The sequence below is a fragment of the Sciurus carolinensis genome, chromosome 3 (genome assembly GCF_902686445.1).
Source record: "Sciurus carolinensis chromosome 3, mSciCar1.2, whole genome shotgun sequence".
NCBI lineage: Eukaryota > Metazoa > Chordata > Mammalia > Rodentia > Sciuridae > Sciurus > Sciurus carolinensis.
Window position 1 is genome coordinate 143277410 of NC_062215.1, and position 16229 is coordinate 143293638.

A 16229-nucleotide genomic window follows, 5' to 3' on the forward strand; every position below is an offset into this window, starting at 1 on the left:
TGGTCCATTTAGTCATAGAGTTGACCCTAGCTTAATTACCAAGGGGGGTAGCGAATAGGCTGCTAAGCATTTTCTACCAATTAAAATGCTGAAACAGTGTAGAAAACTGCCATCTTGCACATGCTTTGCGCCAAGTTAATTAGAAAGTTTCCACAGACCAGCGCTTCTTTTTAAAAGAATGCATTTTCTCTCTTGATAATGAGAAAGGGAGTTGGTGAATAACTAAGCTTGAAGACCTTTAATGTTTTAAGCAACCTAATTTGCAGAATAAGTGAAGCTTGTTTCAGACATTTAGTGCTTTTTATCGCATGTGGTATCTTGGGTACAAATAAAGAAAACATTTGCTAGTTGTATTTAATAGTTCACATATTGTAAGTTTGGGATCAGCTTCTTAAAAGACACCTTTTATTGGTTTTGGTTTGGTTTTGTTTTTTTCCTCTTATACCAAATTCTGATTTAAAAAAAAAAAAAAAAACCAGCAAATTGGTTAAGAATCAAACAATTTTATTACCTATATTGCTTTTTTGCTACACCTAGGAAATTAGAGTTTATGTAAGTATAAATTTAAATGTTATAAATTCTAAAAGTAAGTAAATAGCATAGGAAAGTATTTCAAATTTAGTATGTTCCAGCAGCTTCACACTTCTCTTCCTGAAGGTTAAAAGGATATTGTTTCCCTTGAAGATTGTTTAGAAGAATGAACTATTTCATTTGTAGTACCAGAGAGCTGAAATTACTGTTTTAAAAATTAAGAGTAAATGAGAATAAGAAAGCATGTTTAGAATAGTGTACATATGAAGGAATGGTAGGGCTGTTTTGCTAACAAAACAGTTGTCCTGGAATGGTTGTAATCTGAAGAAAATATCCAGAAATTTTCTGATTTCCTTATTCCTTAAGAATGGCAGGAATAAGTGATAATTCATGTTAGATGGGAAATAAATAATTGACCTTACTGCTTATGTCTGTTTTTAGGGTCATTAAAATAAAAGTATTTTCTGATATTTTCATGTCATTACAAGTTTGGTTTGTAGTACTTTTTTTGACCACTATCTTAATAAACTTAAGTTTTCGCTTTTGTGTTGTGGCATTAGGGATCAAACTTAGAGCCTCACCTTCTACCACTGAGCTATATCCCCAGCTTCTAATGAACTCAAATTTTGAAAGTTTTTGAAGGCATATTTAGATTTTAAAAATGCTTCTTTTATGTTCAGTTGTACTTGATTTTCTTTTAGATCTTCTTTTCTGCGAAGCCACCTTTCGGAGGTAAATACATGAGTGATAAATAAAACACTTTGAGAAATCCTAAAACTACTATGATTTCAACAGTGACTTAAGAGTTAAAGGACTTTGGGTTTAGTTCTTTACTTTGCCATTTTGTCTAAATATTTAACTTCTAAAAGTTGTGCATACACACATTATTCCATATATAACATAAAATTAGCTCTTTGAACAAAATTTTTTCTAGTTTTTTTTTACTGTTACAATATGCATAACATGGATTTTATGATCTTAGCCATTATTAAGTATACAGTTCAGTGGTAATAGGTGCATTCATAAAGTTACATAACCATCACCACTGTCTCCATAACTCTTCATTTTATACTTGAAAATGTTATACCCATATATCTGAATTTTATACCCATTAAACAGTAACTCCTCATTTACCCTAATCCCCAGCTCTGGGCATGAACCACCTTTCTGTTGTGTCTATTTTCAGTTTTTTGGCGTGTGTATATACCCAGAAGTGGAATCACTCCTGTGGTAATTCTGTTTTCAATTTTTTGAGAAACTTGCAGTGGCCATTACCAGTTTACAGTTCCACCAACAGTGCACCAGGGTTCCACTTTCTTCACATCCTTGCTATAACTTGTTATTCATATTTTTAAAGCTATGCTAGCAGGCACAAGGTGTGTCTCACAGTTTCAATTTGCATTTTCCTAGTAATTGACAGTGGTGTACGTCTATTCATGTGCTTGTTGGCCATTTGTATATCTTCTTCAAAAAATGTCTTTTAATCAGATTAAAAATGTTTTTTAATCTGATTGTTTTGATCTTGACTTTTAGGAATTCTCAATATATTCTGAATATTACACTTACCAGATAGAGGGTTTGCAAATATTTTCACTCCTTTGGGTTGCTTTTTAACTCTGTTGATATTGTCTTTTGATGCATATATTTTTTACATTTTCATGAAATTCAGTTGTTTTTTGCTTTTGTTGCCTGTACTATGGGTGTTAAGTCAGAAACCACTGCCAAATCCATTGTTCTGAAGCTTTTGTCTTACAATTTAAGAGTTTTATAGTTTTAGACCTTTCATATAACTTAGTTCTTTGATCTATTTTGACTTCATTTTTATATTTTGTGTTCGATTTAAATGTCCAACTCCATTATTTTGCTTGTGGATTTCTACTTTGTCTAGACAGTTTGTTGAAGAATCTATCCTGTTTCCTTTAAATGGTCTGGATACTCTAATTTGACCAGCAGGGTGAGGTGGCACACCCTTGTAATCCCAGCAACTCAGGAGGCTGAGACAGTAGGATTGCAAGTTTGAGGCCAGCCTCAAACACTTAGCAAGATCCTTAGCAACTTAGTAAGACCCTAAAAAAATAAAAATGGCTGGGGATGAGGCTCAGGGGTAAAGTGCCCCTGGTTTAGATCTCCAGTACAAAAAAGTAAAAAAGAATCACTTGACTATATATGTGAGGGTAATTTATTACTGGTCTGGCTGTTTGATTCCATTGGTATATATGTGTATCCATATGCCAGTACCATACTGTTTTGCTTACTATAGCCTTATGGTAAGTTTTGAAATCAGAAAGTGAAACTTTTAGCTTCGTTTTAGCTATTTGGGGTGTAGTTTAGTCAACTTTTGTGTTACAGACAAAAAGAACTTAGAGGAGGAAAAGTTTATTCAGGGCTCGTGGGTTCCGAGGTCTCCGTATACACAAGGTATACTCCATTGCTCTGCCTCAGAAGTGAGGAGGCACATAGTGGGGGAAGGGCACCATGAGGGAAAATACTTCACTCGGGGCAGCCAGGAATTGAAATGAGCCCCAGGGAAGATACACCTCCTCCTCCAGCCACACCCTGCTGGCCTACAGTTTACCCCTCACCCCCCAAGTCAGTCCATCCAAACTGCGATGAACTGATTAGGTTACAGTCCTCACAATCCAATCATTTCCACCTCACATCATTCCTGCATTCGTACAGGAGCTTTGCGGGGACACCTCACATCCAAACCATAACATCGTCCTAGGCAGTTTCATATGTAGCATATTTGTATATGTACATAAGAATGTTGGGTCAGATTCATTCCACTGACTTTCCTTGTCCCATCCCTCCTTTCTTCCTTTCATTCCCCTTTGTCTACTCCACTGATCTTTCTTCTATTCTTTTTTTTTAACGGCCCCCCACCTTATTTTGGATTAGATGTCACATATCAGATATCCTTTGGGGATTTCTTATGTGCAGGTCTAGTGGTAACAAATTGCCCCCTCTATCTAGGAATGACTTTTTCTCCCTCACTTTTATTTGTTTATTTATTCATTTATCTTTTGGTGAACAATTTTTATGGTATATTATACATAATGTAGTGGGATTCATTGTGACATATTCCTATGTGCACATAATATAATTTGTTCTTCCTCCCCTGATTTCCATCCTCCACTTCTCTGGTCTCCCTTCTATTTTCATGAGGTCCCCTTTTTCATAGTTTCTCCCTCACTCTGAAAGGACAGTTTTTCCATGTCTTTTAACCAGTTCTTGATTGTCAGGGTTTTTATTTTTATTTTATTTTAGGGCTTTTAACATATCAGCCCCCTGCCTCTGACCTCTAGGTTTTAATGGGGAATCTTCTGATAATTTTGTGGAGGGTCCCTTGGATGTGATGAGTTGCTTCTCGTGTAGCTTTCCATTTTCCTTCTGTCCTTTGCTTTTAACAGTTTGATTATAATGTATCGTGGTGTGACTCCCTTTGAGTTCATTTTACTTGGAGTTCATTTAGCTCCTTTGATGTTTATATTCCTGTCTTTTAACAGATTTGGAACATTTTTGCTATCATTTCTTAAGATATTTTTGCTGTCGCTTTCCCTTTCTCTTCTGGGATTTAGGATGTTCCACTTGATGGTGCTCCTTGGGTTCTGTCAGCTCTGTTCACTTTCATTCAGTCTTTTTTCTCTCTGTTCCTCAGAGTCAGTATTTTCCAGTGTTCTCTTTTCAAGTTTGCTGGTTTGTTCTGTCTGCTCAAACCTGCCTTCAAATCCCTCTGGATTTTTAATTTTAGTTATTGTATTTTTCCACTCCAGAGGTTGGTTGGTTGGTTGGTTGGTTGAATTTATTTAAGGTTTTCTGTTTCTTTTTATCAATTTCTGTCTGTATATTGTTTTCTCGAGTGACTACATGTTTTCCTTTAGTTAATTTTTTGGAACATCCTTGAGAAAGTGTTGAAAAGTCATTGTCTAGTAGGTCTGTCATCAGATTTTCCAGGGACAATTCCCATAACTCTTCATTTTCATTTTGTTTTTCTCCTTTTGGGCTGTACTTTTCTGTTTTTTTTTTTTTTTTTTTTTTTTTTTTTTAATGGAAAACTGTTTTCATTTGTTAAGTTTTTGCCATTCTGGGGTTGAACCCAGGGCTTTGTGTATGCTAACAAGCACTCCACTGCTTGTTAGCAGCTACTTTTTATTTTATCTTGAGACAAGGTCTCACTGTACTGTCCAGCCCTGCCATCAGACTTGTGATCCACCTCCCTCAGTTTCCTGTGGCATGTGCCACCATGCCTAGCAACTTACTTGACTCTTAAATCTTCTTACCCTTCCTTTTGAAATATCCTCATCTCGTGACACAGTTTGAATAGTGGCTAGTATCAGAGTCCTTTCTAGTCATATGACAGTAGCTACTATGTTGCCTGTTCGGATAACTAATAGTAAGTAAGAATTAAGATAAATTGACTTTTTGAAAATATTTTTAAAATTTCCCTCTTTGCCAGTCAGAGCAATGCATACATGAAGGAGTGGACTACTAAGTGTGTTTAAAAAAAAAAAAAGTCATTGAAAGATACAGGGTCATTTTTTTTTAATCCTAGATTTTTTTTAAAAAATTAAGTATCTTTTGAAGGTCAGCCTTTTGTATAGCAATCATATGTATTCTTTTAGTTGAAGAAGTTCTTTTAAAGAATTAAATGTTCAAAGTCATATGGATTATTTAAATTCTGTCTAAGAGCAGGAGTCTTGTGATTTTTGACATTTTATTGTTACTCAATACCCAGTTTGTTAACAAGCTTTTTATAATGAACAAGACACCAAAGAAAGTTTTTTTTTTTTAAGTACATATATATGTATTTATTTATCAAAGCATTTTGGAGGAATGCTTTCCAAGCTCAATATGATACCATTTCCTTGAACAACTTCAAGTATCATTTACATTGTATTCTAAGTAAATGTTGCCCCCTTAAAGATACAATAAGCATGGTGCCTTAAATTGGGTAGTGTCATAACCCTAGATGGGTTTGTAAGGCTTTCTTCTTTGTGAGATTATATCTCCAAGTTTCAGATATCACATAAATGACAGAAGTTTTCTAATCATAAGATGGACTTTTCTCTTTCAAAGCTTTTTTTTTTAATCACCTCCTAGACCATGGATTAGCTTTGGCTAAGAATGAATTGTGTAGTTATAACAACTGATACTATATGCGTATGTGTCCTGATTTGTATACACATGAACTCACCCAAACACACCTGTCCACAAATAAACGTATAAGCACGTGGCTAGTTTCAACATGTGTCAGTCTGCTGATGATTGGTCTTCACTTATAATATATTTGATGTTTTCTGTTGGTATATTGAAAAATTGGTTTTTATTAAATTGGATTTTGGTTAAATTGTCATTTGGTGACTTGACCTTTGACTAATTGACCAAATGGCATTTGAAATTATACTTGTTTTTTCAGAACATTGCAATATGTATTTGGCTTCTTGAAATCTTACTGGACATGGTTTCACATTTAAGATCCTAGCCATAAGTTAATATTGTGAGAATTTTAGAAAAAAAACTTTTCATATTTGCATAGAGTAATGCTCATTTTGGTAACACTACTTTTATGATTAGGCAATAGAGTTTACCCTCACATAAGAATATGTATGTTGTTTTAATATGGTCCTAAGTTTGGGAATGTTATAAACTTAAAATTTGAAATAGGGGCTGGGGAGATAGCTCAGTCAGTAGAGTGCCTTGTAAGCACAAGGCCCTGGGTTCGATCCCCAGCACCCAAAAAAAAAAAAAAAAAAAAAAAAACAATTTGAAATATACTTCTGCTAATATTTTATTAGCCTACAAAGTTATGTTGTATAAATTATTGTCTCAGTTTGTATAATACTTCAAATTAAAGGTGTTCTCCATAAGTCAATCTCAAAAAACCAAAGGACAAATGATCTTGCTGATAAGCGGATGATGATACATAATGGGGGGTGGGAGGGGGGCAAGAATAGAGGAAGGAGGGACTGTATAGAGGAGTGGGGGAGAGGAAAAAAATAACAGAATGAATCAAACACCATTACCCTATGTAAATGTAGGATAACACAAATGGTATGCCTCTACTTCTTGTACAAACAGAGAAACAAGTTGTACCCCATTTGTTTACAATTAAAAAGTTTTAAAAAAAGGTATTCTCCATATGTTAAGATTTTAAAATTTAATTTCTCTTGCAGATGTATTAATAAGTAGGTCCAATGTAGAATGTAATGTAGCCTAGAAAAAAGAATAAATCAGGGTAATAAGCCTCACCCAACTAGAGATTTGCAAATGTGGATTTTGCAAAATTTAATTTATATGAACTTTTTGGACATTGAGATATAGATAGAACTGAAATAAGTACCTTTATTGGATAATTTTGATAACTAATTCAAGTGTGGTTTTGGGCTAAAATTATTCTGATTAATAAGAATTTCTGATAATTATGAGGAGTTAACAAATTTACTCTGTATATATTGTATATTTTGGGTCTTTGTGGTTTTGGTGGTGTTCATCTACGTGTATGTACATTTATAAGTATATATAGTTACTTATTTAGTCTCTTATAAAATATGCTGGATTACATATACATCTCTGGCTTTCCTAAGAAGTTTAGTACATTTTTCTTTAAACTCTTAATTTAAGTTGCTTTTACGTTGTTGCTGTGAGATAAATTGCTTCTATATTGGATTATTGCCAAACTAAGGAAAATACATATTTGGAAAGAGAGTGTTATGTATTTACAGTCTGAGACATTTTATCTTCAGGTTAATGTTTTTGTTTCCAACCTCAGTTTGTCCTAAAGTAACCTCTTTTTATCTCCTTTTTCCCCTAATAGAATTGGAGCTAGAGAGCTGTGGCAGTTTTGACAAACCTTGATTGGTTTAGTTGGCCTGTAATTTTATTGACTCCAACTCTGTTGTCTAAAATCTATACCCATGGCCACCTCTCTGACTTATTAATATTATCAGGTTCTCATGGATGTTATTGTTCCTGCCTGTAAAACAGGGGCAGAGTAACTTGGTTGCTCCTTATTAAGTGAGCCTTTAAAACTTGTTTGAATTTAATAGAATTGATAGTCCTATTAGATTTGATTAGAAAAATAGTATTTTAGATTAGAAGTTGCACAGAATTGTCTCTCTTCAGTGAAATTTTCTATAGTTGAATTTCGTAAAGAATTTTTAAAGGAAACACATTTCTGTTTTGGTTTAGGCTGTTAATACACGTTGTAATGAAAATGTCCAGCCCCCCAAACTCTAGCATTTATTTCTGATATCTTATCTGCTTTCCTTGATAAAGAATTGTGCACAAATTCCTGTTCACCACATATTATAAAAGTGTTTCTCATATTCTTAACCAGTTATAGATAGTGAGATGTTTAGAAAGTGGTAAATTGTATAGGAAGCCAAATTGAAGAAAAGGAAATTCCAGAGTAAGTGTAGAGGGGAGAAGAAATCAAGGGGAAGAGCACAGAATTATCCTTTGTAACCATGAAGTGGCCAGAATGCTTTCTTGTCACATCCTCATGTGAATATGCAGCCATTTTTGACTGATACGTTGTTCTTAAACTTTGTATTAGAAAGATTTATAAAAACAAACATTAGGTAGATACTTCATTTTAATGCTTACAGGAGAGTGTTATAATTATATTCTTTAAACAAACAGTTCTATTGTTTATGACTCTGCCTTCAGACTGTGGAAAGTTTTTATTTATAATCTAGACATTAAGAGCAAATTATGACCTTGAGTCATTTTATGTCACTGTTTCTAATATTGTGGGCCATCGAAGGTACTATTTATAACTTGATTTGTATTTCTTTTTTTTTTTAAGAGTTCAAGTTGGCTAAATGTTACGGTTTTGTTGTTGTTGTTTTTAAGAATAGCAGTTCATAAAGTTTCTTAAAAAGCATAGTCTGGGTAATATAATCTGTCTTCCATGACTTATTTACCTTATGTCTGTTCTTTAGGACTTTTCTATTTCATGCCGTCATACTAATGTTGACAATTTTTCCCTACAGCATGGATTTGTGGTATCATTTCTATCACTGTCATTAGCCTGCTTTCCTTGCTAGGCGTGATTTTGGTTCCCATCATTAACCAGGGATGCTTTAAATTCCTTCTCACATTTCTTGTTGCACTCGCCGTGGGAACAATGAGTGGAGATGCCCTTCTTCATCTACTGCCTCATGTAAGAATTCTTTCCAACCTTTAAAATTTTTTTAAATATTGAAATTAAAAGGATTGTTTAGTAGCAAGCCGTACCAATACTAATCTAGTATTTTTGATGAGTTATTACTTATTGGATGAAATTTGTTTTGTTTGATTTTCACAGTTTAACAATATTTTTAAATAAATTGAATCATTAGGTTTTTAAATTGCATCAAGGAATAATATATCTATCAGTGTGGTATACCAAGAAAGCCTTTAGAAGAAATGGATAAGAGCTGCAGTGATTGTGCATATAGCCAGGAAGTCATAGTGGTGACCTGCTGGTGGATTAGTTGGTGTATTTTGTTTTATTATTACAAAACTTGAAGCATTGAAGCATTCACTGTTCCTATTTGTAAAGGATCCCTCACCTCCTCTTTTTACTTCTGGCTTGATTCTTTGACTATAGTATCTTACTCTTTCAGACATTTGAGTTCATGGTGTCTGCTTCACCATGAAATATATTACTTTCTAGACAAGTGATCACGTAAATTACATGAAAGTGAGATAATATCTAGGGGAGCACTTCGAAAACTAAAAGCTTTTCACATATGATCACGCTGGTATGTGGAATCTGAAACAGTTTATCTCATAGAAGTTGAGACTGAAATAGTGTTACCAGAGGCTGGGGAGAAGAGAAGGGAGGAAGGGATGGGAGAGGTTGATCAGTGGGGTACTAAATTGCAGTGAGGTAGGAGAACTAAGTTCTGGTGTGCCATTAAACAGTAGGGGACTATAGATAAGGATAATGTACTGTATATGTTTTTTAAAAAGCTGGAAGAAAATATTTCACATATTTTCACCATGAAGAAATGATAAATGTTTGAGGAGATGGATATGTTTGCCCTAATTTGAACATTATGTAATTTATACTGTAATTGAAATGTTACATGGTACCCCATAAATATGTCCGATTTTTATTGTCAGTTAAAAATAAAATTAAAAACAGTGAAAACATATTTTCTATGTTCTCTACAATATTATAATCTCCATTATTGAAATGCCATTTCGGTTATTTGTTTACACGTTTTCTTCTTTCTTCTTTTCAGTCTCAGGGTGGACATGACCACAGTCATCAGCATGCACATGGGCATGGGCATTCGCATGGACATGAATCTAAGAAGTTTTTGGAAGAATATGATGCTGTGTTGAAAGGACTTGTTGCTCTAGGAGGCATTTACCTGCTCTTTATCATTGAACACTGCATTAGAATGTTTAAGCACTACAAACAACAGAGAGTAAGTAATTGTAAATTATTTATTTTCTGAGATAAACTCAAAACAAAAATCATCTTACTCTGGATATGTGCTTTTCTTAATTATTATATTGTTCTGCGTTATAGCTCTCTCTTTTTTCTTTTCTTTCTTTTTTTATTTATTTATTTTTTGTGTGTGTGGTACCAGGTTTTACAGCCTAGAACCTTGCACATGCTATGCACAGGCTCTACCACTGAGCTACACCCAGTCCCCATCTGTATCTTTCAGTAGCTAAACTTCAAAGGAAGGGCTGAACTTTGTTGCCGTTTTTTGTTGTTACATTTATTTTGGATTTATAATCAAGATACAGCAGTCTCAGTTTCAGTTAATTTCTCTTTCATATCTAATCGATTTAAATAGGATGGTAAAAGCTATTCACCAATTTATACTTAGTACAAAAATGTATAGATGGAAGCAAATTTCATCAGTCTTCATAGGTAATATTTTCAGTGATAATTTTCACTATAATATCTTACAAATATTATAGTATGTAATATTTTCTAGTGAAAATGTTTTCACACAATACATTTCATCAGAAATGCCTCACCAGTAGAAGTATTGGAGGTAAGAAGAGGTCAGAATAAGGGGACTCTGTGGAGAGAAATAGGATAAAATGATGGAAATGGTCATTGTTTTCAAGAGTGATATACAACTAGGGAGAAAATGCTTGGACTATTTATTAAATACCCTGATTGTCATGCAGTTAGCTTCTGTGTTTGATGTTGTCACATTTATAAGAATAACATATATATCTAAAAAGAATTTTTCTACCAAGAAAAGAAGCTCAGGGCTACTGCCATTTTACTGAGGTTTACCTGCCTTCTTGTTTACATTGATTGGTTCATATCTACCTCAAAAACTTTATCCTGAATACAACTCACTAGCATGTTTAAAACAATAACGCTTATCTTTAAGTATATTGTTTAAGTAAAACTTTCCATCAAAAAAAAATCTTACATATTGTTAACTCCAAATATATTTTTTCCCTCTCAAAAACTCTGGATATCATGGTTCACTCTTAATTTTATGTCGTTTTTATGTATATGATTTGTTTGCTATCCCCTTGAGACAAAACTAGGTTTCAAACAGAGCTCTGCACTGAGATTGGGGGAGTAATTCTAGTTCACACACAGCTAGCTGTGTGACTGCAACTCATTCCCCACCATTTACAGTAGTCATCTAAATCATGGGAAATAAATCTTATTTCATATCTATGTTTTCACATCATATTTCAGATTGTGTACTTAATTTTAGTTACTGTATTTTAGTCAGGACATCATAATATTTGTTTGCCTCTAAAGGAGGGATAATTAAGATGATAAGCCTAGAAGAAAGGCACAAGGAACTGGGAAGGATCAATTTAGAAAAAGGGCAAGAGATCTAACAGCATTTTGTTCTTGAAGGTCATCTGAGAGGTGAAATAATCCCAAAAGCATTATGGGGAATAAAACATGGTGAGAAAGATGCTGAGGCAGGAATGACTGGAGGGGGGGACACAAGTTTTCTCTAAGGAAAGAATAATTCGGAAGAGAAGTGATAAGCATTTGAACTAGGGTCATGGGCATAAGGAGTGGGGGAAGAGAAGGTGATTAAGAGAATTATTTAGATGAGAATCAGTGAGAGGACTTTATAGTTAGTTAGATATAAAAATGCAAGTATTTAAGCATCTATCACTTAAAAGTCATATCTTCTCAGTAGATGGAGAAAAATCATTGAATAAAATTCACATCCCTTTATGATAAAAACCCTAAACAAATTATGTATAGAAGAATTTTCCCCCAACATAATAAAGGCTACATATGACAGACCCACAGTCAATGTCATACTGTAGGCAGGAAACCGAAAGTGTTTCCTCTAAGATTTGGAACAAGACAATGAGGTACTAGATGTTTTAGAGCAGTTAGGACAGAGAAAGAAATAAAAGGTGTACAGATAGGAAGGGAAGAAGTCAAATTATCCCTGTTGGTAGGTAATATTATTCTATATATAGAAAAGCCTAAAGACCCCACCAAAGATGCTAGAACTAATAAATGAATTCAGTAAAATTTCAGAATATGAAATCATCAGTGATGAACTCGCTGAGAAAGCATGTCCTATTCGTAATAGTTGACAAAAAAGTAAAACTAAACTAAAAGAACCCTCAGGTAAATTTAACCAAGGACATGAAAGATCTCTGCAATGAAAATTAGAAAACACCTAATGAAAGATATTGAGGGAGACACACACCTACAAATAGAAAGACTTCACAGGTGTATGGATTGGAAGACTTGGTATTGATAAAATGGCCATACTACCCAAAGTGACATACAGACTCGGTGCAGTCCCCATCAAAATATCATGATATTCTTCTCAAAACTATGGAAGCACAAAAGACCCTAGTAGCCAGAGTAATACTGAACAAAAGGAACAAAGCCGGAGGCATCTTAATACCTAGTTTCACAATCAGGAATGCGAGGAGAGTACTTAAAGAACCTCAGTAGAGCATTAATCTCCAGGATATATAAAAATTTAACACCAAAAAACACCAACTAATCTAATCAATAAATGGGCAAAGGAACTGAACAGGCAGTTCACAGAAGAAGAAATACCAGTGGTCAAAAATATATATATAAATGTTCAGACTGGCTGTGGGCTGTTCAGGGCAGAGCTGGAAGGTGCTTCATTCTTGTCTGCATCTTACTGCTCCTCCCCCTACCGATCCTCAGAGTCAAGACACCTCACTGGTTCTGTGGCTGGCCTCACCCAGCAAAAGCAAAACCTTCCTGGGCCTTTTAAGACTAGTCCCGGGACTGGCACTGCATCATTTCTGCTTCATTTTGTTTATCAGAATGAGTCAGAAAGACAGCTGAAGTCTAGGGCCCAGGATAGACTCCACCTCCTTAGGGGTAAAGATGTACAGTGGCGTAGTCATACAGGGAAGGAGGAGGTGGGTGGTGGCCATCTCTGGAGACTGCTTCATGCCCAGCTAGCCATATAAGATCACTTAAGCAGCAGTTAGAAGGCTTGAACATCTGACATATTACAGCCTATAAACAAAACCAACAAGAAAACGCTACCATACAGTTAGAACCTCTGAAAGAAATAAACTCCAAATTTAGGATTCTACCTGAAGTTTGACTCCTTTCATTGTAGCAAAATTAGGGAAATAAAGAGATTGCATTAAGCACAGAATAAAATCCAAAGGAATAAGCTTTAATTTTTGAAATTTTCTGTTATATATATTTCACACATTTCATTGGGGTAGTATGTAAACATTTAGTAGTATGCACTGTATTCTTTAATGTAGATTAATTAAACCTTAGTATTTTTTAAAGTATAGAATTTTTAGTCAGGCATTTTGGCACATTCTTGTAATCCAGCCACTCAGGAGGCTGAGATGGGAGAATTGCAAGTTTGAGGCCAGCCTCAGCAACCTAGCAAAACTCGGTCTCAAAATAAAAAGGTCTTGGGATGTAGCCCAGTGGTAAAGCAACCCTGGGTTCAATCCCTAGCACCACAACAATCAATCAATCAATCAATAGATCAGTACATGCATTTAGTTTGATTCTTCATCTGTTTAGATCCCTTGATTAACTTTTAATTTTTTTCTCCTTTTCTAAATTATTTATGTATAAAGTTAATACCATTTGTCTCCAGTAAGTGTTAACAAAGGGATATTGTTGCTAATTGTGGATATAGATTTTACTAATATCAGAATTTTTTCCCCAGGGAAAACAGAAATGGTTTATCAAGCAGAGCACTGAAGAGTCAACTATTGGAAGGAAGCTTTCAGACCATAAATTAAACAATACACCAGATGCTGACTGGCTTCAACTCAAGCCTCTTGCTGGTATCAACAGTTTTGACTAAAGAGAAACGTTTTAATATAAAAATTGCTTCTAAACGGCACCTGTATTTTTTTAAATGTTTTGTCCTAGTGGCTTCCCTAATATTAGTTTCTAACCTGTTTTTCTTAAATGTAAATGTGTCTTATGATTTGTTTTAGTTAATTTCAGCCTTATTTATGCTGAAAGTAGGCCAAGAAGATTATGGGGCAAGAAACATTTTGTACTTCTAGCTTAGAGGGAAAATTTTTGAATAAATCAAAGTCTTTCTAGGTATGGAATTAGAGTTTTACTTCTTGACAATGGGAAATCTCTATTCCAAACGTGATTGCTTTAATGTGGAGAAAGAAAAATTGCCTTCATGCTTAAAGGAAAGTGTCCTTAGTCTTTTTTAAAATCTGCTCTATCCATATTCTGATAGTTGTAATGAGGTAGCATGGTTTTCAGGGAAACATGAAAATGTTTTTTAACCTAATTTTTCTCATTTTCAGTTTCAGCTTGTTTCCTTGAAGGTATCAATGATTTTCTGCAAAAAAATGGGCACTTAGAATCTAATGAATAACTCTGCCCAGAATACAATTGGGAAGTATCAGGGACTCTGTCATTAAAAAAAAAAAAAAAAAAAAAAAGAGCTTTGGAAAACTAGTAGAAAGGCCATACTCAGTTAAAAAAAAATAAATAAAAAGTTAAAAAAAAAATATATATATATATATATTGCATATCCCTTATAACATGTTCTCACCTGCATGGGGTTCTGAACTTCATTCTAGCAATGATCTGTTGAGTAGCATTGTCATATAAGTGGAGCATTGAGGGATATAAAGATCTTTACCATCAAGTAACTGTATTACTCAGGCAAGTTTTCTAAATTTTATTTGTCTTTGTTTTTTAAATAAGAAGTGGTTAGAGTGGGTTACCAGTAAGATTCCTTTCTCTGAAAATTTTGGGTTTATCTTATCTATCTAGTTATTTAGTTGATGGGTTTCCCAATCATTGTACTATGGATATTGTTTCTAAATAATTTTAGGGAATTATATTTATTGAAGATTCATATTCACTTAAAAAATGCTCATCGCATTGCTATTCTGTCTGGGTTTAAATGAGCAAATATTCATACGTTTACTTACTGTTAAAGCATCTTTCCTATAATTTTAGGAACCGATGACTCAGTTGTTTCTGAAGATCGACTCAATGAAACTGAACTGACAGATTTAGAAGGCCAACAGGAATCCCCTCCTAAAAACTACCTTTGTATAGAAGAAGAGAAAATCATGGACCATTCTCATAGTGATGGATTACATACCATTCATGAGCATGATCTCCATGCTACTGCACATAACCACCATGATGAGAATAAAACTGTGTTGAGAAAGCATAATCACCAGTGGCACCACAAACATTCTCATCATTCACATGGTCCCTGTCATTCTGGATCAGATCTGAAAGAGACAGGAATAGCCAATATAGCCTGGATGGTAATCATGGGGGATGGCATCCACAATTTCAGTGATGGGCTGGCAATTGGTAAGTGGACTGGACTTGAAACTTGGTTTATAATTTTTGTTTTGTTTTTTTACAGTATTGGGGACTGAACCCAGGGCCTTACCTATTTCTAGGCAAAGAGCTCTACCACTGAGTGGCACCACAGCCCATTTAAAATTTTTAAATTTTGCGATGGGTGTCTCACTAAGTTATGCAGCCTGGCCTAGAATTTTTAATTATTCTGCCTTAGCCTCCTGAGTAGCTGGGATGACACACATGTGCCATCACATCTGGCTGCCCATATTAATCCTATGAACTAAAATTTATCTAGACCTTAACAAATGCACTAGTATTCATTACTGTGCTTTTGAGGAGTTTTTCCAAAAGATGTGATTACATGTTTAATAGATGTATTTGGAAGTTAAAGGTAAAATTTCAGTGTTTGTTTTTTGGAAATTAAATGTGTATAATATACTTATTAAATAGCTTGTTTTCTCAAAGTACAGTCACCTTATCAAAAAAGCTATTTTAATGTTATATTTTCAAATACATTTGTATATTCCCTAATGGAAAACAGATTAATTTCAATCTTGGATTTAATACATTTTTTACATTTCAAAAAAGTGAAGAAAATTTTTACAACATATGAAAAATCACTGTACTAAATCCAAATTCATTATAATCTTTTTGGTGTTGGTGATTGAACTTAGGGGTGCTTAATGTCTGAGCCACATCCCCAGCCTTCTTTTTTTTTTTTTTTTAACCAGAACATCACTAAGTTACTTAGGGTCTTGCTAAGTTGTTGAGGCTGGTCTTGAACTTGTGATCCTCCTGTCTCAGCCCCCTGAATCTCTGGAATTACAGGCGTGCACCATTGCACTTGGCAAATACATTAGAATCTTGTTAACGTAAACTCATACTACCATTTTAGGAGAACATTGAATGTGATCAA

General features: G+C 34.3%; 1 protein-coding gene across 2 annotated transcripts in view; it reads left to right on the forward strand.

Moving 5' to 3' along the window:
- The window catches only part of Slc39a10 (solute carrier family 39 member 10), a 129389-nt gene that overhangs the window by 98722 nt on the left and 14438 nt on the right, over nucleotides 1-16229 (forward strand). For both annotated transcript variants that reach the window (XM_047547135.1, XM_047547134.1), the window contains 4 exons: nucleotides 8526-8695; nucleotides 9765-9953; nucleotides 13680-13800; nucleotides 14951-15319. In XM_047547135.1, coding sequence (XP_047403091.1) covers nucleotides 8526-8695; nucleotides 9765-9953; nucleotides 13680-13800; nucleotides 14951-15319 — 849 coding nt within the window. The remainder of the gene's footprint in view (nucleotides 1-8525; nucleotides 8696-9764; nucleotides 9954-13679; nucleotides 13801-14950; nucleotides 15320-16229) is intronic.